Here is a 21,940-nt window from a genome sequence, read left to right on the forward strand (position 1 = left end):
ATATAGTTATTAACTAATAATAGTTTGATTGAGAAAGCTATAAATACACTTCATTTAGAAGCTTTATTAACCAAGACTATATTGTGAAGTATTATTACAATTTAAATTTAAATGAACTGTATTATATTTATTCTGTTCTATTCTACATTCTGATTCTGTGCTCAAGAAACATTTCTTATTATTATAAATTTTGAAAACAACTGTGCAGCTTAATATTTTTGTGGAAACAGCAATATTTTTTTCAGGATTTTTTGTTGAATACAACATTCAAAAAACAGCATTTATTTGATATATAAATCTTTTGTACATTATAAATGTCTTCACTGTCACTTCTGATCAATTCAATCCAGATGGAATAAAAATATTAATTTCTTTAAAAAAAAATGTTTATGTTAGAACACACACACACACCAGAGCTAAATATCTTTGCTACTATTAGCTAATTTAGTTGATGGACAGAAGATGCTAAGTAGAACATTGATCAATCACCAGTCAACTGATAAATCAACACTGTTCATTCCAGAAGAACCACAATCCCACTGGAAAAATCCATCAAACAATGAAAGAACCCAACTGAAGCCAGAAAAACAAAACCTGATGCTATCTACTTTGAATGTGATATCTACAGCCAAAGCCTGGCCTAACCAGCTATGCCAAACTACTACAAGGACACCTGCTCTTTCAGAGACACTGCGTTAGAATTCATGAATACAAGTAAACCACACAGCACAATCCACAGCAGAGAAGCAATAACACACTTTTAAGGTAAACAAGGGGGTGAAGCGGAGCTTAAGTGTGAGAATCTACAACCTAAAAACATGCAGAACAGAGCACATGCACACACAAAAACACACAGGGACTGATCCCCGGAGAGTCTGAACGTTACCCTCTTCAGAACTCATGCTGGAGTCCTTGTACGTCCTGTCCCCTCAATATCCGCACAGCCATGGAGCCAGAGAAATAGAGACATGCGAAGGGGGAGGTAAACAAAAGGGGAAGACAGTAAGATAGAGTGTTTCGATTGGATGCCCTCCCTCCCACCCGTTCATCCCCTAAGATCACAACGTGACATTCTGTCACTTTCTATTTCATCTTTTTTCTTTTATGCGAACTCTTCTTCCTTTATTCTCATTCGTCTCATTCCCTGGAGAGAACAGCTTTGTTATTTTCTCCCATACCAACTGTCCCTCTGTTGTGGTGAGATGGCTTTTCACCCAGTGTACAATGAAAACAAATTACTCACTGCAACATGCACACATGTGCCACACACACACACACACACACACACACACACACACACACACACACACAGTGTTTGCTGTTTACAGGATCCAGGCTAACTGTGTCCTAAGACCAACTAGCCTCTACAAAGCAATAACTGCCTAAATAACCTTTGACTCTATTGGTTGTATCACCAGGGGCTGGCCAGTGACCTTCACCCTAACTGGATGATCCAAAACTGGCACCTCTCTTTGACACAAGGTCTAGACAGAGACAAACAATGAGCTCTAAAAATGTATTTTTGTCATTTCTACACCAAAAGTGGTGCATTACACAGATGATACTTCAATTAGGTCATATGGCAATTGTATTAGGTCATATGGTGAGACAGTAATATCCATGTCACACTGTATAATAAATCAATTGCTAAAATGTATTTCTGTTGAAATAAACAAAACTACACAGTTAACACGTTGAGTATAAGTAACATTAGTATGAATTCACCTTCAGTAACTAGCAATGCACCAATAATTCTGGCTGATACAGAAAACTATTTCAAGCTATGGATGATATTAAAAATAAATTAAATAAAAAAAATTAAAACACTAAACATCAATTAAGGCTAAAAACAAAGTATATATTAATGCATACGAATGCATTTTAAAATTAAGAATAAAATAATTTATACAAAATATTAATTTAACAGTGTAAATAAGTTATGTTAATTAATTTACTTTCATATGGTGAGACAGTAATATGCACGTCACACTGTATAATAAATTACTATAATTACTATACTTTCAATCTATTACTAAATGTTATTCTGACAAAATAATAAAAAGAAATACTGTACAGTAAATAACACTGACATTGGTTTAATAAGATCACCTTCAATAACTAGGGATGTGCAATGCAGATAATTATTTTTATTTTATAGATGATTAAAAATAATATAAATTAAAAAATTAACACACTAAAAACATCTATTAACACTAAAATCGTAAATGCTATAAGTGAATTTCCTTATTTTAAATGAGGGAAAACTATCTATACAAAAAAATTCATATAACAGTGATAACAAATTATGTTAATTGTTATTGATTTGAAAGATTAACTTGCTAAGTGAGTGTTAGATAATAGCAAAAAAAATCTATATGTAAAAATAGGGGAAATAAATGATTAAAAATCCAATATCGACTAAACTAAAACATCTCTAAAAATATTTTTATTGACCAAAAAAAAAAATCTCTAAAAACATACTGATACGCCATGTATCCCTATGAATGTTTCCTAGCAAACCTAAAATTGAGGGGGGAAAAAAACATTATTATTATTCTTTAGAATGCATTAACTGCCTACTGACATCTATATTTATCACAAACTTGATTTGCACCTCTCAAATACCAAGTGAGTTTGCTTGCACTAATCTTATGGCTAACCATTCTTAAAGGGAAATTACTTCATACATTTTCAAATGTCAAACTATCTGTTGGAATAGAAACAGGTGGAAGATCAACAGAAAATAGCAAGGGATGCTGTTTGTGTGTTTAAATTGTCTCACCTGCCTAGAAATGAGAACTGCACTTAAATGCTCAACTTTCAAAAGGGAAGCATAATTTTGAAAAAGAAATTAGAAATAATTAGAAACATTACTTATTACTGTTAAATTATATATATATATACTGTATATATTACATATACAACAAGCTTGTGTCACATTGCTCATGTAAAATGTTTGCATTGCTTAGGTTACAACAGTTCATTGCTAGAGATTAGCTGCTGGCAAATTAGAATTTCTCTGATTTTTTTTTGGTACAAACCCAGCTTATTTTTAGCACAAACTACAAAAGGCTTGCATATAGATGGATTTCCCAATATCCTCATGGGTCAAAGACCACACATTTCTACTAAGAATCTTGGGAACTGACCAGACCTGAACTTTCTCTCTCTGTTCTACATACGTACATCCAGGACCACATCCTTTATTCATTCGGCTGGCAATAAGGAACAATGGAAGGCCGTGAGCAGACCTTTGTCCCAGATTATTTTGTAAATGTGGTAAAATCATCTCAACAGGAAAAGAAAAACAATGCACTGACCCCCTGACATCAGTGAAGAGTTTCCTCTCGCTCTCATCCAAACCTGACAGCAGCACATAAACAACGTACCTACACATAAAATGTGATATGGTCAATATAAGAATGTGCAGGACTACAGATCTTTCCTTTCTGTTCTTCTGCACATCTGAGACCTTAAAACGGCTGAGTGAGGCATTTAGATGGCAAATCCTCTCACAGATCCTCTGGACAAGGCAGGGGTCTATGATGAAAACCTGAAACCCAAACACCCAGTGACGTACTGGCCGTTGCAACACAGAGAACATGGGAACCATCTCAATAACACTGTGGTGAAATAAAAGGTTATTTAAAAGGCCAAAGCGGTTTGATAACACTCAAAACAGTTGGTTCTGAGGTCCAGAACATATTGGCATAAAGACATTTTACTTACCCTTGTGCCGTTTTACAAAACCTTTCTTTTGTGGAAGATAAATGAAAATAATTTGGTAAACATCTTCTTTTTTTTTCTGTCCATATGGAAATCAACGGTCACTCTTCAAAACATCCTTCCACATAACAAAAGAAAATCACACAGGTTTGGATAAACACAAGGGTGAGTAAATTATAACAGAATTATCTTTTTTTGTTGTTGAGTGCACTATACCTTTAAGAGCATCTACACTTACTACACACATCTTTACTGTGATTACAAGCTTAAAAGCACACAGACAGGCGTCAGTCTCTAGATCATTCATGAGTCAGGCATCCGAAAGCATATCCTGACGTACTACAGCAAAGCTTAGACAATTATACTCACAGGTCATTCAAACGTATGTATATTCTCTCCTGTCTAAAATGTGCTGTCACCACACTTTGAATAAAATGTCATCCTTAACTAGAAATCTCATCAGTGAATAACTGCAACACTACACTACACTACACTACACTACAGTGTTACTGTTACCACAGCCGATGTATTGCATAACACAACATAGTTCAAACGTAATTAAAACCTGTTGGCAATCTTATGAGACATTTTAAAACCTATGTTTACATATGAGTAAAGAAATAACAGTGTTAATACGATGTGCTACATTATACCAGCATTAATGTAGGCTACAGTAAGCGCTCGGGCTTTAATCTTCTGTTTGACACTTCTGAAACTATCTAGCTGGGAACGCGGATGTCATTTTATAAGCGACAACTCACCCCTCCAAAAAGCGTTTATGTTTATTAAATGAGAATATACCTATTGGACCTTCTTTGTGTTTTGACGAGCGTCTTCTATTTACTGCTTTTTCAAGAACAGCGCTCCCAGCTTTCTTCGCAGACGCCATCTTCCTCAAACACGAATTATTACCTCCCCCCTCTGTTCTGTCTGGACGTACCTTGACGGAGACCACGCCCACATTAAAATCAATAGCCAATAACGCGTCAGAGAACAATCAAAGCACCTATCACATAGTTCTCATTTCATAGTACTGCCCATCGTGTTGCCCATATTAAGCCAAATGACCCTCCTACAACGTCAAACTACAATAGCCTACAATAAAATAAATATGCCAGTTTCTCTAGTGTCATTTAATGGCCAATTTGAGTATCCAGTGCATTTATTTATTTATAATAATAATCTACCTCAGGACACACTAAAAATATGACTCACATCAAAATATCCACACAAAGCTAAATGTTTCATACAGTTTATTCAAATCATTAGCAGAAATGTTCGATTTACTACTGCAAAACACAAACAAGCTTATCTTCTAAACTATTACTATGCAGGTTGCTCTCTCAGTTAGTCTACTCTCACTTTGTATTGTCATCTCATTGTCAATTTGAGTATCCAGTGGAGTCTGTCTGTCTGTTTATTTATTCCCCAGGACACACTTAAAATGTGACATTCATCAAAATATCCACACAAAGCTAAATGTTTAATACAATTCATCCAAATCATTATCGGATGTGTTTGATTTACCACTGCAAAACACAATCAAGCTTATCTTCTAAACTATTAGAGAGATTCAAGATACTGACAGCAGGCTCGAAATGCTAAAATCACCACTTAAACAATTTATCTCAAATAATACACAGGGTTCACTTTTCCATTGTTTGTCTATCTTGTTAACATGGACCCTTTCCCTGTTTCTCCAGCTCCAGCTATGGCTTCTCAAGCTGAATGTCTTCTCCACAGATGGCCACATCCTGATAGGGGCCTTGCTGACTGGAGCGTTGAATTTGATGGTAAGCTGAGTTGCAGTCATCCAGGTTTAGACCCTGTTGAAGGATTTGTGAAGGTCACTTTTGTGAATACGCAACATGTTAATAAGAAAAAGAAAATGTAGTGGGAATAGACATACCTCATAGATATTCTCTTCCTCCTGTCCTTTCTTCCTCTCCAGTTCATTCAACCTCTTTGACTGGAGGAATAAAGTTGAACATCATCATCATCATGGAATCACTTTATTTATTTGTTTGTTTAATGTTGTGTGTGGTGCAGTTTTCTTTTTTATATGCTGTATGGAATACATCCAATATGTTGAATCAACATTAAATCAGCATTACACAATCAGTGTGTCTGACCTTACAGAGGATCATGGTGCCAGGGATCAATACACACATCAGCAGCAACACTCCTTCTGCTGTAATAATGCTGTTCTTCACACTCTCGCTGAGGTTTAAGGTTTTCTGCAAAGGTTCTAATTAAAGAGAATGTCTTAACTCCTGAAGACTTTTCAGAAAAGACAAGTATAGATCAAACTGACCATGGACCATTGTCTTAAATAAAATCAGAGAAAAATGAAACAGACAAAAATAGATGTCAAAAGAGCTGACACTTTCACTTCCTCTGACAATAAAATGTGCATGTGTGTATATAAAGAGAGTTAAGTAACACAAACTTAGCATGAATGACTGGAATTTGGTTTTATGTCATTGAATGGGTTATTTGTGTTTGCCTAACTCAGCCAATTGAAAGATTTATGGGGATTATTGCACAATGCAGCCTCTTAAGAGAGCTTGAGTGCTTGCATTGTTATGTTTGTGACTTTCATATTTATGTAGTGAGGAATTAATAGTTAGACAGTGGGCCTACATCAGATTATGTATAACATTAAAATGCATAATTATAAGTTCTATAAACAGTATTTATTATAGACTGCTTTTCAAAAGCTTGAGGTCAGTAAGATTTTTTTTATTACAAAAGAAATTCTGTAAAATATATGCGGTTCTTTTGAACTTAAAAAAAATAAATAAATAAAAATTGAACAGTATTGTATAGTTGTCTGAAAATGTTTCTGTGATACTGACAAGAAATAAAATGAAGTATACTTAAACATAGCTGTGGTCTGACTTACTGTATACTTGAAGGAAGGTACCATGGGTAAAGATGTGAAGAGTGTCATGACTCAGTTTACACTGGTACAAGCCAGTATCATTGAGACGGACACTCTTTAAAACCAGCAAATGGCATTTGACTCTATCTTTTTGTTCCATTACGTCTTGGAACTGATTTACTATACTGGGCATTGTGGTACCATTGGTGTTTTGAATATTTATGATCCAGGTGACATGGGGTTTCTCGCTCCAGTTGTAGCAGCAACGGATGGTGGCTTCATGGGAGAGAGCCACACGCTCAAGCGGCTTATCTGCCTCCAGTTTCAGCTCTTTTAAATCAGCGTTGGCAACAGCTTATGCAAAGGACAATAAACCAAAAAGCCATATAATAATATGTTATAATTTTGGATGGCAGAACAGCAGAACAAAGTATTCGTGTGCAAAACAATCCATGACCATAGTCTGGGGTTTCTTTAAGATTTGCTTATATGTGATTAAAACCTCTTATATCAAAGCAGCTTAATATATGGCTTTAATTTCCCCCCAACAGGCAATAATTCAGTCCACATGATATCAGCATGTTTAAATCTATTAGCTAAACCATACCGTTCCCACACACAAAATGCTGTATAGACAAGACTTGTCATGTGAAAAGCTACTCAATACAGTGTAAAATTAAATTAGACCCTTAAAATTAAAAGTCACACTGAAAAAGACAAAGGGGTAAAAACTGGTGAAAAATCTAGACACTGGTAGCAATAAGATGCAAATTGAAACAGCTGCTCTGAGAGGAAATCAGCTTCACTGAAGCAGAACAGACGTGCAGATGGAAACTTTGTGTACTTTGTTCTTTTGTAGGCGATAAAAAGTTTATTACTGAATTTGAAATGGTATGCTTTCCAAAAACTACATTTAAATTTCTCTCTCTCGATTTTTTTGTGCTCAAAGAGAGCTCAGATTATTTTAAAACCAGTTAATAATAATGAAAGTTTAACAAATATGAACAGTTTACATTAAAACCAACATCACATACACACATTAAATATATGCAATTCCTTACCTGCCCAGAAGCACAAGAAAACGACCAGTTTGAACGGCATTTTCTCTAATAAACCCAATAAACTCTCCTGATAAAAAACTTCTTGCTGCTCATCAGTAAATGTGCCTTTCAAGTGCGTGTCTTCCTGTATCATCTAAACCCACCCATTCTTCTATTTCAGTTTGTGGTGAACACACGCAAATACAGGGGCTGGACAAAATAATGTGAACTCCTGGAAAACATGCAATATTTCATTATTAATATGTTTAACCAGCATTCACCTTTAAAACAGCTTCTAACGTCTTAGAAAAGATTCATGCAACTTTTGAATAGTCTCTAGTAATCTGCCAGTTGCTTTAGAGATGTTGGAGAAGGGAATCTGCTTCTCACCCTTCTCTCCAAAACTGCCTGTGGTTTAATAATATTCATGTCAGGTGATTTGTTTGGCCAGGGCAGAAGTGCATCTTGGTGCATTCCAGCCGTCCAGGATCATATAGACATAATAACTGGATAAAGATAATTGGATTTTTGTTTTTCACTGTAACATATACAAATGATATTAACCCCATTAAAACATTATTTGTCCAACCTCTGTACATTCTTCTCTATTTTGGATTATGGGGTAAACCGTTAATATCAACTGAATGCTGCTGAAAATAAGGACAATAAAAGCTCAAATCATTTTTGATCGTTTATTTTAAAAAAAGAAAAAAAAAGTACCTACATTTTTATGTATCTTACATATAAAATCAAAGCCCAAATACACAGAATAGTCCTTGCATAATCATTTATATAGACAGACAGCAATGCAATGCCTGTAATGAGTGGACTCCTGTACACAGAATTACATAAAAGACAGTCATGCATTGCAGAGGCTTTAAAAGATCTAACAAAGAGCACTCAGTACTAAGCACTCAGCCATTTTTAAGAAAAAATGAGTGGAACTGCTATAATTTGGCGGGTCTGGAGCAAAATATCAGATTCATATTTAACACTGAACATCGCTAATGAGGAGAGGGCAAGGACACCCGTGCCTGTCAGCTGGACTTAAAGAGCCCTTTAGAAATAAAAACAAACCCAATCTGCACAAGGCACCCTATAAATAGATTTAAACATACAGATAGATCACTATGTATGCGTATATGTGACAGATACACATGAAAATTTTAAGGAATGAGAGAGAATGACACCACACCCAAAACCCCGTCTTATCAATTATCAAGGGTTCAAGGCTCAACTTGAAACTCTATAATCGAATTTAAATTGTGGTCCGTTCCACATCAAAAATAAGACTCTTGCCATAAAAGTGAAGTTCAGTGAAGCCTTTTTTTTATATAGTTAAGGGTGCACTTTGACTCTCTCAGTCCTTTTATAATAGGCAATGCATAGTACGATATTACATAATTTTCCAAGAAAATCAAAACAACAGAATCAAAGGAAATGAATAAACCACCCATTCAAGCAATCGCGAATAAAAAAAATTGTGCAAAGGGACTGTAGGAAAGTGAAGTAGGTAGAACAGATCTTGCACCATGATAGTTTCATTACCAATCTTTAAACATTTTCGTTTGCTACTTCTTAAAGGAAAAAAATATGAAGGGGTCAACACTGCTGACCAGAATGCAAGACCTCTGGCAAATTGTTCTGATAAACCATTTTGTAAAGGTAATCAGCTGGGAAAAGAGCGGGAAAAGGCCTTACTGGAATCACAAATATCAACACAATGACAATGAATATAAATCACAATATGTAACAAATAAGGTAAAATAAGATGCATAATTTGGAAGTCGGTCGAGGGTAAAAAGACCTGTTGCAGTAGCATCATGAATACATGAAAATAATTACAGCACTGGTGAGAAAACCTACAGTTTGTGTTCCTGTCTCCAAACTCTGAGATATAACATCATCATCAACCCCTGCATGTACCGGATTCTCTGTGGTCTGGTTTCCAAGTAAAAAGCTGGTCCCTTAAGCTGGAAATCATGGACTGACAATGAGAATCAGCATACTTCTCTATTACCGATACAGCAATTCAGTTCTGAACCAACTTAATTCCTTCTGTCTTAAATAGGATAAGCCAACACATTTACAAGCCAATGCATCTACTTCACCATTTTGTGGGTTGACCCAGCAGCTAAGGCAAACACTCAAGAGTTTGGAAAGGGGTGGGCGATGAGATCAGACCCCCTTACAGCTCAGTAAGTCATTCCAATTTACAGCTGACCTCCCCATGCAAGGCAAAAGTGTTTACATATCTAAACTTTGTTCCACTATCATTTCTTTGGTCCTGCTTTTAAAGAAAACGACTCCCTAAAATAAAATAAACTGAGAGACATCATTACAAGCAATTAAAAACTAAAACTAAAAAAAACTATATTTTTGCAAACTGTAGAGTAATTGTACTGGAGAACAAAGACAGAAAAAAATGAATTATCAGAAATGACTAATACATTTACAGCCACAGACACAGAATTTGCATAGTGCACACAAATAGGCAATGTGTGATGTTTATCCTAAGATCTGAGTTGACCTACCACAATACAATCTGCAACACCTGCATTAGAGAACGCTATACATTGTGCATGCTTCCCATTATAACGGCAGCGATGTGTGGATGTACCTGCAAGCTGGTCATTCAAAATGCTACATAATATGTGCATATTTCCTCACAACCACAATGTCATACCCTGACGAGATCTCTCGCCATCAATGTCTGCCTTGTTTTCACTTCAGAGGGGTTAGGCATAACAAAGCAAGCCCACCTTCCTCAAACCTTCTCTCTACTTCCTTTACTCATCCATCTGCTGATCTATCCTACTTAGCACTTCTTTTCTCATTCACAGAGCAACAACAGAACTTCTGGTAAGAAGACAAAACAAAAGAAAAACAGGGTTAAAAAAAAAGCTCCATACTCTTACTCTCCATTTTGCAACAATTTGGCCAATGCATGCAACAACGGTTCTACATATATCCTTTTGAATATCTATTATTTTTGAAAATGCATGTAACATAGCACGGCAATAATTATTAGGATGAGTGAACATCTTGAAATGTGTATAATAAAAAGACAAAAAATAAAAGGGCACATTATCTGTTTAAATTACCTTATTGAAAACCTACTAAACTACAGTTTGAGAAGCAGGCTTCATATGCATCAGACTGCATTCACAAAGAGGCAACTATACTTTTCTCTGAATATAGATAGTCTTTTGGTACTAAATTACTTTTGACATGCTTATCTTTGTGTGTGTGTGTGTGTGTGTGTGTCTGTGTGTGCATGTTTCTGTATGTTACATTGCTTCCACATGTACACGTAGCATTTAATTCGGATATCTCTCAAGGTGTTGCACATTTCTTTGGCATCTTCTGGCAAGACTGTCTCTCATACCTCTCAACAGAAACACATACACACTCATTCAAGGGCAAGGATCACTATCATTTCGCAACACCCACTTCATTTCATTTCTCAGTGGCATGGAAAGTGCTGGAGGCCTGCTGACAATCTTCTGAAAGGACAGTCGAGAAGAGATAGAGCAGGAACATTCAGGCAGAATTAATCAATCAGCGAATCCCTCGAAAGCAAGTCTTGAGTCCAGCACATACAGTAATCTGAGGACAAAGAAGACAGATGATAGAAATGGAATTGCTATACTTTCAAAAAAAGAAAAAAAGAATGGTGCTATATAAAAATGAAGATGATACACATAAAAAAAATATGGTTTTGTGTTTAGTATGTGGTAGTACCTTTTAACAGCAGGTTGTGAAGTTTCTCAGTTGTAATGGCCCCCCTGAAGTGAATATTTAGCAAGAGCTTCTTGCAACTTATAATGGTCCTCCTCAACAGCCTGGGAACAAACACAACATTAGAGATATGTATTAGGTAGGGCACCTCTCTCAGCTTATTCACCTCGCTCAGATGAAGTTAAATTTTTCGCTAACACTATTTTGATGGTCCCTTTTGAACATTCTGTTGACAATAAGTAATGTTGCATCTACATGTCTACTAACTCTCATCAGAGTATTAGAACTGTTTGCTTAATATCTGCTAACTCTTTATTGTCATGGTCTCCCAACAGACATTCTACTGACTATAAGTAACTTTGCAAGTACATGTCAACTTATTCTAACCCTAACCCTACCAGTCTATTAATACTCTACTAATACTCTAATGAGAGGTAGTAGACATGTAGATGCAACGTTACTTATAGTCAACAGAATGTGTTAAAGGGACCATCAAAATAAAGTGAAACCAATTTTTCTCCTCTTCAAGAACTGAAGAACTGACCCTATTCTCTTTCACAAATGTATTTGTGTTCTCCTTGCCTGCAATCTCTTCAGTTGCTCCCCAAGAGTCTGCAGTCTCCTCTGCACCTCCTCCATGCGTTCCTCAGAAAGCACTAGAGGAGCACTTATCCCTCTTTCCTCTTCTCCTTTATTCCCTCCATCTCCCCCACTCTCTTCTTCAGTTCTTCCTTCTGTGATGGATTCCTCCACTGAGAAGGAAAAAAAGGCATTGCGGATTTCAATATCAATCAATAATTTATGACCGTTTTTCACATTTCTGAACGGTTTGGTGAGGAGGGAGCACAGCTGTACTTTATGATTAAATGTGAGGTTAAACCTCTTCAGCTTAAAACCTGAAGCAATATTGTGTGCATTACCTGACAAATGACCTCCATCTGCCTCCTGGCTTTCAGGTGCATTTTCCCCAAGAGTCTGAGAGTCATCTGACAGGCTAATACTGCCGACCAATAGCCTCTTCAAATACATGACTGCAATAGGTATACAAGCAAAATAAGATTAAGTACAGCATGAAATGATAAGTCTTCACTGTCAGACCTGCATAAAATGACACATATTATGACCTTCATCCAAAGCACCAATAGAAGACTTCTCTGGAGGGGCGTGGCTATGGCTGAGCAGGTCAAAGCCATTGGCTGCTAGGTAGTCTATGAGTGAAGAATCAGTTTCTCTACTCTTCTCATCAGTAAGACTGTCTTTAAATCGCCCTATGGTGAAATAAAGTAACACACAGTCATATTAAAATACCATGGTAAAATTACTTGGATAGATTTAAAGGGATAGTTCACCCAAAAATGAAAATTACCCCATGATTTACTCACCCTCAAGCCATCCTAGGTGTATATGACATTCTTCTTTCAGATGAATACAATTGGAGTTATATTAAATAATGTCCAGGCTAATCCATGCTTTATAATGTGAGTGGATGGTAGCCCAAAATTTGAAGTCCAAAAAATTGCACCCATCCATTATAAAAGAAGTCCATACGGCTCCGGGGGGTTAATAAAGGCCTTCTGAAGCGATGCGATGCATTTGTGTAAAAAAAATATCCATATTTACAACTTTATAAATCTTAATCTCTAGCTTCCGCCAACTGTCGTACGCACGTACACGAGAGAGTGGCGTCCAGCGGATGACGTAGGCAAACGTGGTGACGAACACGGAAGTGATGAACGTGGAGGCGCAAAGGAGAGAGCAAAACAAAACACCGGTCATGAATTAGTAGTATAAAACGAGGATTTGTAAAGAAAAATGTCAGAGGATTTCAATATAAGCCAAGAGGACAATGGTTATTCTTTGCTGTAAACAAAACTTGTTTCTCGCGAGACTAGCATATTTTCACCGGAGCTTATGCTACGTCTACGTTCTACGTCATCCGCTGGACGCCACTCTCTCATGAACGTGCGTACGACAGTTAGCGGAAGCTAGAGATTAAGATTTATAAAGTTGTAAATATGGATATTTTTCTTACACAAATGCATTGCGTCGCTTCAGAAGGCCTTTATTAACCCCCCAGAGCCGTGTGGACTTCTTTTATAATGGTTTACTGTCATGGTATAATGGTAACTCTGATTGTATTCGTCTGAAAGAAGAATGTCATATACACCTAGGATGGCTTGAGGGTGAGTAAAGCATGGGGTAATTTTCATTTTTGGGTGAACTATCCCTTTAATATCTATTTCCAAGAGCCAAAAGTCTCACCACTGCGACTTTTCAACAGGTCTCCTCCATTTTCAGTGGGGCTAAGAGGGGGATGCAAACTGGAGAAAAGAAATGGAAATAATTTTAAAGATTGAAGTCAGCTTTGAGCTTGCTAGCTCGACAGCACCTTCAAAAGGATGCCCAATTACTCTTATGGGGATATTTGCCAAAAACACACTCACGGGCTGTATACAGGTCCAATGAAGCTGCTAGGTATGCTGTTGCCTCTTTCTCTGTTTAGCTTATTCCCGTCCCTCTTCTTCAACTCGTCGACTGTAGTCTTAATCACCTCTGTCCAACTGGAACAAAACAGACTGTGAGTGTCATATCAAATTACACGTTTTGGATTTCAATTTTTGAAGTGGGATCTCATATCATCTGCCTGTCAGTCATTTGTGTAAGTGTTAAATATAAATGGCTTTATATGGTTCACACTCACTTTTTCCTCTCCCCGATGGACTGAGCCACTAGTTCATAGATCTGTGCTCCGCTGTCCCAAGTGAAGATAACATAGAGGGCCTTCGGGTCTGATGGAAAAAACAGAAGTAACTGTATATCAAATTCACGTTATTCAGAATAAAACATGCTAATTCTCACTCACTCACCAGTGGCCACATCTCTGAGGAAAACAGATTCTAGTTTGATGATTGGACTCAACATCTGTTTGCCTTCCTGAATGGCTATGTTGCTTTTGCTCTGACACTTCAAAACCATCTTATCATCCTGCTTCTGAAGCAAGACCAGCATGTCTGACAGCAAAACACAGTGCACATCTGCAAACACACACAAAAATAGGTTGAGTAAGAGGCTGCATTCTTGATTATGGAAGCAATAAAAAGGCAAAAAAAAAGTGTCAATTTGCAAGAAAATTTTCATTTGGAGGAGTGCATCGACGGGGCTTACCGATCGCTTTCTCCTTGGTCACCCTCCATGTCAGAGGTCCTTCAAACAGCATTATTCTGGTGGTCAGATCAATGTTCTGATGAACAGAGAGAAGAGCGGATCATATCAGTGTCTGCATTAGTAACATTAGTACCTCACACATGAGACTAGTGCTGGGCGGTATGACCAAAAATTTATATCACGGTATTTTTCAAAATTATACCGCTTTCACGGTACATGAAGGTATTTTTTTTTTCATGCATGACCGGGTGTTAACCATATTGTATAACCATATACTGATTGAGAGAGGAAATACTGCAGTATATTGACTTAGAATGCCCTATTGATTCTATAGTCATGATGAGTGAATAGTCAAAAAATACCACACTAAATAGTGTCTAAACACGACCCCTTTTAATACATGTTAACCAGGAGTCACTCTCATTTATAATCGCGACATCGTCTGATAAAATCAACATGCATCTACACTAAAAAGCAGCTATGCGGTTGTTTTGGCTATATTACTTTTTTGTCTCATGCAGTGCACTGCCTGCGTCTGAGTAACAAACAAAAAAAAAACAACAAACAAAAAAGTGCATGTGATATTAACAGACAAACTACGCTCATATTTATAATTCCAAATAATCAGTAAGCGACAGGTGCTAGGAAACGCTGTTTTGTACTCATTTATTGACGAGTCGGCTGCGGTGCGGCCAACTGAACGTGCTGCTTCTCTGCCGCTCACTGCACAGAACAGACGCCGAGAGAGGTGACACTTCTCCGGGAAAGTCAGACCTTGCGTTCGAGGGACAGCACTGGCGAAATCTTCCAACTGAACCATAGCTAAGGTTTATCCAAAAAAGTCGGTAGGTTTGTCAGTATGAATATTCTATGGGAAAAAGCCGCTAAAAGGGTCTGAAAGTTGCTAAATCTAGTGCTAAAGTCACGCTCGTGTGTGTGAGACGCGGGAGCTGATGGCAGGGGGCAGTGGATATTTGTGGCGGTCAATGTGGATATTGTGGATGAGTTCTTCTGTGTCATCACGTTCTATTAGTTCTACAGTTTCAGTTTAGGAACTTTCACGCTTAGTAACACATACAGCTGTTCCCTCACCACAGTGCAACAGTGAAAAGGGACCCGTTTCAAACAGTGTCGCATTCTGAACGTTGTTTAAGCGACATACATTGCGTATTGCGGTATTTTAAAAATTCATATAACAAAAATAAACACCGGTATACCCCCCAGCACTACATGAGACTTCAAGATATTTCTCACCTTGTACTCACTGTAGAGGTCATTGCTCGGTTTCAGTCCTGAGGTGTCCAGCCGGCGCTGATAGTCTTTCAAAATCTGAGTTGAAGATGGGCAGAAGATGTTGAAGTTGAAGATGGTTGTTGGGAAAATGCATATTAGAAATTATGAATTAAGTTTAAGCAATCCATATAGGGTGGGTGGTATGACCAAATATGACCAAAATCTTATATCACAGTATGAAAAAGTTTGTACAGTATCAAACTAAATACATACATCACAACATGCTGGAATGTAGTAATGCCTGTATACTGCCAGACCACACATCCTTACAGTAAACCCTGTTTATATGAAGGAACTTCTAATGAATTCTCACCAGCAGGTTCTCCATGAGTTTAACTTCTTCATTGACATGGTTGAGGATCTTGCGGCAGGATTCTGCTGCTTGGTTAATGTTCTCTTTTTCTGCTTCATCATCTGTGAGAAATGGACATTGGTTATGCACCAGTTTTTTGACTAATACATTGCAGTTCTTAATGTTTACTTATTCCTGTGATGGCAAGGCAGATATATTTTTTTAGGATCCCTTGCTGAATAGAGAGTTCAAAATAACAGCAAATCTTTTGTAACAATATTAAGGTCTTTAAAGGTCTTCAATTCTGATCAATTTAATCATGCTAAATTATTATCACTATCATTGCGAAATAAAAGTATTTACCCACTATTTTTACCATTTTTAACTTACTGACCCCAAATTTTTGAACTCAAGTGTATTTTATTTAATTAAGAAAATCGATGTGTTAAACTGATATTTTTTTTTATTTGTAGTATATTTATTTAATCTGTTATTTACTTTGGTTTTACGTCAATTTGCAATTGTTTAGCAATTGTTTTGCACTGTTTGCACAAATGGTTTTATAGAAATAAAGTAGTATTAAGATTTGAAAACCTGTGTTCTTGGCAATGTTTTCCAGCAGAAGAGGGTACTTGGTTAGTCTTTGCATCTCTATGGGAATGATATCCTTCAGCTGTAGCCTCCGACACTGTGGCTTACTCTCTGCCTCCTACAACACAAACACAGAACATTTACTTAAAGACATTTTGAAATGCCAAGCCTCCATAACCTCTCATAATACATTTATGTGACTGCCGAACAGTTGCAGTAACATGGAAAAAAGTGTTTTAAGAATAAAGGTACCAGTATAAAAGCATTAAAACGGGGATCCTTCTTCTGTCTGCTCTTTATCTGCTCCAGAGCCCAGGACTGGTAGCTACAGAAGCGTGCTGTGAGCTTCTGAAACCACTCTCCCTCTGATCCACTGAACTACAGAGATAAAGACATGTCTATTTGTGTAACAGCTGATATAAGTTCATGTTGTCAAGATGAATGCTGAATGACAGTGTTGAGAAAGAACATGAAAAAACTAGCCTTTAGCACACTCTTTAAGCTACTTACCCTGTTGAGAAGTGGCATGCTTATGATTTTGACAATGTACTCATCCTCCTGCCGCTGTTTTTTCAGGTTCTCATAGAAAGCATCTAAAAAAAATTATGGATTTAAGCTATATTAAGGCTGTTCATGACTATTTAACTTAGCTATTTTTGTATACATAATTTGAAGGGCCATCAAAATCTATTAAAACCATGCAGATTTCAGTGTAGTAATATATTTGAAGTGGATACATACAATGCATCTCTATGATCTCATCGAGGCTGGGGAAGATGGTGGCCAGCTCAGTCACGGTAATAATCTCTTCCCTCTCCAGCGGACGAGAGAAAACAGTCTGCAATACACTCAGCATACGGACATGAGCATGCTCTGTCGAAAACAGCTCTGAGAGACACACAGAGAAAAATGTGTTCATCATTGCACCCTACTACATAGCAGATTCAACAAAATAAGGCACTTGAACCTGTGGATATTTTTTCAACATTCTTGATTGTATTACCATTGATGACTTCTTGTCTTTTGATTTCCTTCTTGCTCAGTTTTCTCAAGTCCTCAGGAGAAGCAAGGACCCTCCAGTTGGGCGGGTCCTGCTCGAGCTCCAGGAGACGGGGCTCCATCTCTTCCTGCTGAGGGAAGGGGCCAAAAACAGGACCAGTGACGAGGCCATCAGGCAACAACCCACCTTCCACACTAAGAGACAAATGAAGGGAAAAAATTGAAATTGGATACATACATGTTAAGCAGTGTAAAAATAGTTATGGTAGTGATGATTACATTTTCTGAATGCTATCAGTTACTGAGAAGCCCTTTGTGCTGCTGTCTCCTGTGGACGGCGTGTGTATGAGAGTTTCTAAGTGTGTGTGATGGTTAGTTTTTGCCTTACGAGACTGAATGCTGTGGGGAGGGTGAGAGGGGGTGGGAGGTGGAAGTTGACTGCAGGTCCACGTCGCTACGGGAGCGAGACTGCTTGGCCCGGGTAGAGCCACTACGGCGAGAGTGACGGCGCTCCACGCAAAGGCTCTCGCTGCGCCGCACATTCCTAAACACCCAAGATGGGGGGGGGGTAGGGGAAAAAGAAGAATAAGAAAGGGAACGAGAATAGAAGGAGGTAAGGAATAGAAAGGGAGGGGGGGGAAACAAAAGAACAGGAAAGGGAAGAAGAAGAGATAGAAAAGGAGAGGAAGGAAAGACCAGGGAATGAAAAGGGAAGAAGAGAAGATGAGAAAGGGGGAAAGAAAAAGGAAGGAAAGGGGGAGAGGAAATGAATGGAGAAATAGGAAGAATAAGGAAAGAAAAATAGTAGGAAGAGGACAGAAAGAAAGGAAAAAGCAAACAAAAAAAGGAAAAAGGAAGTGGAAGGAAAGGAAAGGAAAGAGGGAATAAAATAAAAGAAATGAAAAAAAGGAAAGAACATGAATAAAAAGGAAAGGAAAGGGGAAAAAGGAAAGGGGAAAAAGAAAAGGAAGGAAAGGAAAAAGGGAACAAAAAAGAAAGAAGAAAAAGAGGAAGGAAGGAAACAAGTAGAAAAAGGAAACAAAAGAAAAGGCAATTATAGGAAGAGGAATAAGAAAAGGATGCAAATGAAAAATTAAATGGGGGAAATAAAGAATGAAAAAAGAAGGGAAGGAAAGGAAAGGAAAGGAAGTAGCAGAAATGTGGAAGGGACATTGGATGATAGTGAGGTTAAAGACCACAGACCAAAGGTAACATGAACAGATGACAGAAACAGAAAATTGAACAGTGATGAAGAAGAAACAGTAAGTGAAATGTGAAGACAAATCATATCTAAACCAATAGATATCCTGTTATTAGCACTAGTTCACCAGGGAGATTCACTCAGCCCCATCAGTTCAAAGACCCTTCTGGGATCCACATTAACAAACATCTCCAGCTCTTTCTAATGTGTCATTTACAGCATATCAGTGCATTTGAACACCTCAATTATACTAGTATAAAACAATATCAGCTAATAAGTGGGCTCCATTCATGCAAAGCGTCCACAAAAGCAGATACTTCTGCCCTCAATCCCTAAAGCCCAAAAACCTGAGAAGAACCATACTTAGCCATGCAGTGAGTATGAGTGTCTGTGTGAGTCTAAATATGAATCTAAAGCTTAAAAACCATGCCATTCATTGTACAATGTTTTCTGAATAATAAAATGTAATATAATGTGTTTTTAATAAGAGAACATGTGTGCATCAGTAGCAGTTGAGGCTGGCAGAAAATCCCAGAGACAACCACGCAGACCCACCTTGTCTTCTTTCTGTAAAAACATAGGGCGAACGAACAGTTACAGAATAACCGAGAACAAATCGTGTATTAACAAACACCCAACCAAAACTTCCAACTATTACCTCAACGCTTCCCTGAACACAATCTCAAGGCCAGCAACAAAGCGAGACAGAGCGTACAACAACGGACAACAGCAACGAACAATGCTCCCACATGAAGGACAGTTGCGCGAGCAAATGCACAGCTAATCTAGTTACAGACGTTTTATGTCATATACTGTAAACAGTAAGGTAAAGTCAAGTTTATGACCCCACAAGTTTTAAATCCCACAAGTAAATATCACCATTGTACCAAACTGCAGAACATCAGGTTGCTCCATCAAAATATATGTGCCCTGTAAGTCACTTTGGATGACAGCATCTGCTAAATATATTCCTACTAATTGAAGAAGCAAAAACACAACCTTTCAAATAGTTGGGCAGTCATAATATTTGCTCAAATTCAGACAGAATCTGCCTATTTTGATGGCGTCATGCCTTGGCGCAACATTGCGGAACATAGCGCTGACTGGATGCGAAGAAAGACTGCGGCATGGGTAAACTGTAAACTCAAAGCTAACAAAAATGACTGACATTGCAAAACATCAGGTGGGACAAGGAACAAACAGACAGAGGCAGCAAAATGCAGAGAGAAAAAATGAAAGTGGGAAGAAAGGGAGTTATAGGATAGGAGGGGAAAGAGAGGGAGGCATGTATGCTCAGTAAGGGACTGTCTTGGTCTTTGTTGTCCTTAAGGAGGGTAGCGTATATTGCGGGCAGCAGCAGGAGCAGCAGCACAGGAGGGACACAGCACACTGCTTCCAGACAAAGCAGGCAGGGAGTTTTTACACCCTTCCTTAGTTATGTCATAGAAAATAAGACTGTAACTTCTGTTGTAATTTAAAAAGTATGCTAGCTGTCTGTTTAATGTTTTTCTTTTTTTGTGTTGTTTTTTTATCTGCTTCTCATTACTGTTCCTGCTTTCTTACTTGCCACTGTCCTGACTGTCATCTGGAAGGATATCAATGCCCCCACCAGTGCTGACAGGAGATGCATCTCCCCCCACTGAAACTGGTCTGGGGTCTGAAAGATTGTTGTTAACACCTACAGGAGGAAAGAGACAACATTTCTGCATATGAAACACTAGGGTGACATTCAATAATATCAAAGCCCACTTATAGCATTATATATTTGTATGTGTTGTTTCACACTGCATCTAGGTATCACAATATATTGGTACCAGTTATCAGTTGATATTATAGATTTACAAAAAAAAATAAAAATAAACATCATCAGCTAATATTAGAAATTTAATTGAACCAGAGTTATAATCATTAACTGAAGCTAAACCTATTCAAATCATTTTCATTAAATAAAGTTAAAAAAACAAAAAACAAATATTACATGAAAACCTGGACAATGAAAAGTAGAAATGTTGCCTTGGCAGCTAATTGAAATAAGTTTACGGTGAAGCACTGAAATTGCTAACTAAATTAAAACTAAAACTGAAAAAAAGAGAATATAAATATTACTAAAATAACACTGAATTGCACAAAGCAATTTTTATATTTAGATTACCTGCTATCTAATGCTCACAAAATTTTAAATCATTAAAAACATTAACTACATAATAATACAGATACATTGTAATCTTTAGCAAATCTCAAAATGAAAATGTTTTCATACTGTACCTTATAATAAATTTTTTTTGGCATGTAAATTTTAGTTAGTGTTTTATTTATTTTTTACAAAATAGTACAGAATTTGGATGTCAGCTATTGGCCATAACATATTGGTTTGCCTGTATCGGCCACAATTTTAATATGGGTGCACCCCTGATTAAGTATGGTGGCAGTGCAGCTTTGTATAAATTACTTTCATTCCCTTTTATATTTCCAGAAGACTCACATATACCATGTTAGTCGATTTCCCACATGTCCAATGTGCTTAAATCTAAAACACATAAGCGGCATTTTCCGACCCTCACCCGTGTCACTCTGAGAGTCGGGACTAGGAGTCACACTGACGCTGATGGTCTTCTCTTCACTGCTCTCCGAGCCATGTGTGCTACCTGACCCTGCCACACCAGGTTTCCGCACTGGAGTGGTGCCACTATCACTTACGGACACTCGATGAGGTGGGACGCTTGGTTTGGTTTGCTTTACTAGACCGAGAAAAAGTAAGAGAGAAAAGAGAGAGATAAGAGGAAGGATCAAAAGCAACATAAAAACTGACAGATGATTGTGTGATCATTGTGTGGTTTCTAACAAGAAGATGTAACAGATGGACAACTAGATGAGAGAGGAAATCAGGAGTTTGATCCAACAGTGTTAGTCATTCATTGAAAGGGTGTTTCAAAGGTCCAACAAGCCCATAAATCTTAAGTAAAAGGGGACCCAAACACAAACAGACACCACACACAAAAACAGCGCAA

At 37.5% G+C, this 21,940-nt stretch overlaps 3 protein-coding genes and 1 long non-coding RNA gene across 13 annotated transcripts in view; 1 reads left to right on the forward strand and 3 right to left on the reverse strand.

Annotated features, from left to right (window-relative positions):
- The window catches only part of LOC107593665 (hormone-sensitive lipase-like), a 26,023-nt gene extending 21,372 nt beyond the window's left edge, over window positions 1-4,651 (reverse strand). For 2 of the 3 annotated variants that reach the window (XM_016283500.1, XM_016283499.1), the window contains exon 1: window positions 4,528-4,651. In XM_016283500.1, coding sequence (XP_016138986.1) covers window positions 4,528-4,615 — 88 coding nt within the window. In that variant the 5' untranslated portion in view covers window positions 4,616-4,651. Of the gene's footprint in view, window positions 1-886; window positions 922-4,527 lie in introns of all 3 variants that reach the window. The other variant, XM_016283501.1, reaches the window with a different exon arrangement.
- LOC107593667 (uncharacterized) lies at window positions 2,940-5,810 on the forward strand. The gene is made up of 3 exons (XR_001610109.1): window positions 2,940-3,891; window positions 5,430-5,519; window positions 5,678-5,810. It is a non-coding gene; the product is annotated as an uncharacterized lncRNA (long non-coding RNA).
- Window positions 4,965-7,780, reverse strand: cd79a (CD79a molecule, immunoglobulin-associated alpha). The gene is made up of 5 exons (XM_016283502.1): window positions 7,672-7,780; window positions 6,632-6,964; window positions 5,859-5,974; window positions 5,636-5,695; window positions 4,965-5,552 (listed from the first exon to the last, which is right to left on the reverse strand). Exons 1-5 carry the CDS (start codon window positions 7,709-7,711, stop codon window positions 5,436-5,438), a joined length of 666 nt encoding a protein of 221 aa, XP_016138988.1. The 5' UTR covers window positions 7,712-7,780; the 3' UTR covers window positions 4,965-5,435.
- A 614-nt stretch (window positions 7,781-8,394) lies between these two features.
- LOC107593668 (rho guanine nucleotide exchange factor 1) overlaps window positions 8,395-21,940 on the reverse strand; it is a 43,190-nt gene continuing 29,644 nt past the window's right edge. For 6 of the 8 annotated variants that reach the window (XM_016283507.1, XM_016283506.1, XM_016283505.1 and 3 more), the window contains 21 exons: window positions 21,494-21,670; window positions 20,496-20,610; window positions 19,488-19,499; window positions 18,120-18,275; window positions 17,736-17,926; window positions 17,474-17,620; window positions 17,243-17,325; window positions 16,985-17,110; window positions 16,736-16,850; window positions 16,163-16,263; window positions 15,811-15,885; window positions 14,557-14,632; window positions 14,259-14,426; window positions 14,093-14,180; window positions 13,836-13,952; window positions 13,654-13,712; window positions 12,516-12,659; window positions 12,312-12,422; window positions 11,974-12,143; window positions 11,395-11,495; window positions 8,395-11,259 (listed from right to left, as the gene is read on the reverse strand). In XM_016283507.1, the coding sequence (XP_016138993.1) occupies window positions 11,421-11,495; window positions 11,974-12,143; window positions 12,312-12,422; window positions 12,516-12,659; window positions 13,654-13,712; window positions 13,836-13,952; window positions 14,093-14,180; window positions 14,259-14,426; window positions 14,557-14,632; window positions 15,811-15,885; window positions 16,163-16,263; window positions 16,736-16,850; window positions 16,985-17,110; window positions 17,243-17,325; window positions 17,474-17,620; window positions 17,736-17,926; window positions 18,120-18,275; window positions 19,488-19,499; window positions 20,496-20,610; window positions 21,494-21,670 (2,306 nt within the window). In that variant the 3' untranslated portion in view covers window positions 8,395-11,259; window positions 11,395-11,420. The remainder of the gene's footprint in view (window positions 11,260-11,394; window positions 11,496-11,973; window positions 12,144-12,311; window positions 12,423-12,515; window positions 12,660-13,653; window positions 13,713-13,835; window positions 13,953-14,092; window positions 14,181-14,258; window positions 14,427-14,556; window positions 14,633-15,810; window positions 15,886-16,162; window positions 16,264-16,735; window positions 16,851-16,984; window positions 17,111-17,242; window positions 17,326-17,473; window positions 17,621-17,735; window positions 17,927-18,119; window positions 18,276-19,487; window positions 19,500-20,495; window positions 20,611-21,493; window positions 21,671-21,940) is intronic. The other 2 variants (XM_016283504.1, XM_016283509.1) reach the window with 2 other exon arrangements.

The sequence above is a fragment of the Sinocyclocheilus grahami genome, unplaced genomic scaffold (assembly GCF_001515645.1).
Source record: "Sinocyclocheilus grahami isolate Dianchi unplaced genomic scaffold, SAMN03320097.WGS_v1.1 scaffold175.1, whole genome shotgun sequence".
Taxonomy (NCBI): domain Eukaryota; kingdom Metazoa; phylum Chordata; class Actinopteri; order Cypriniformes; family Cyprinidae; genus Sinocyclocheilus; species Sinocyclocheilus grahami.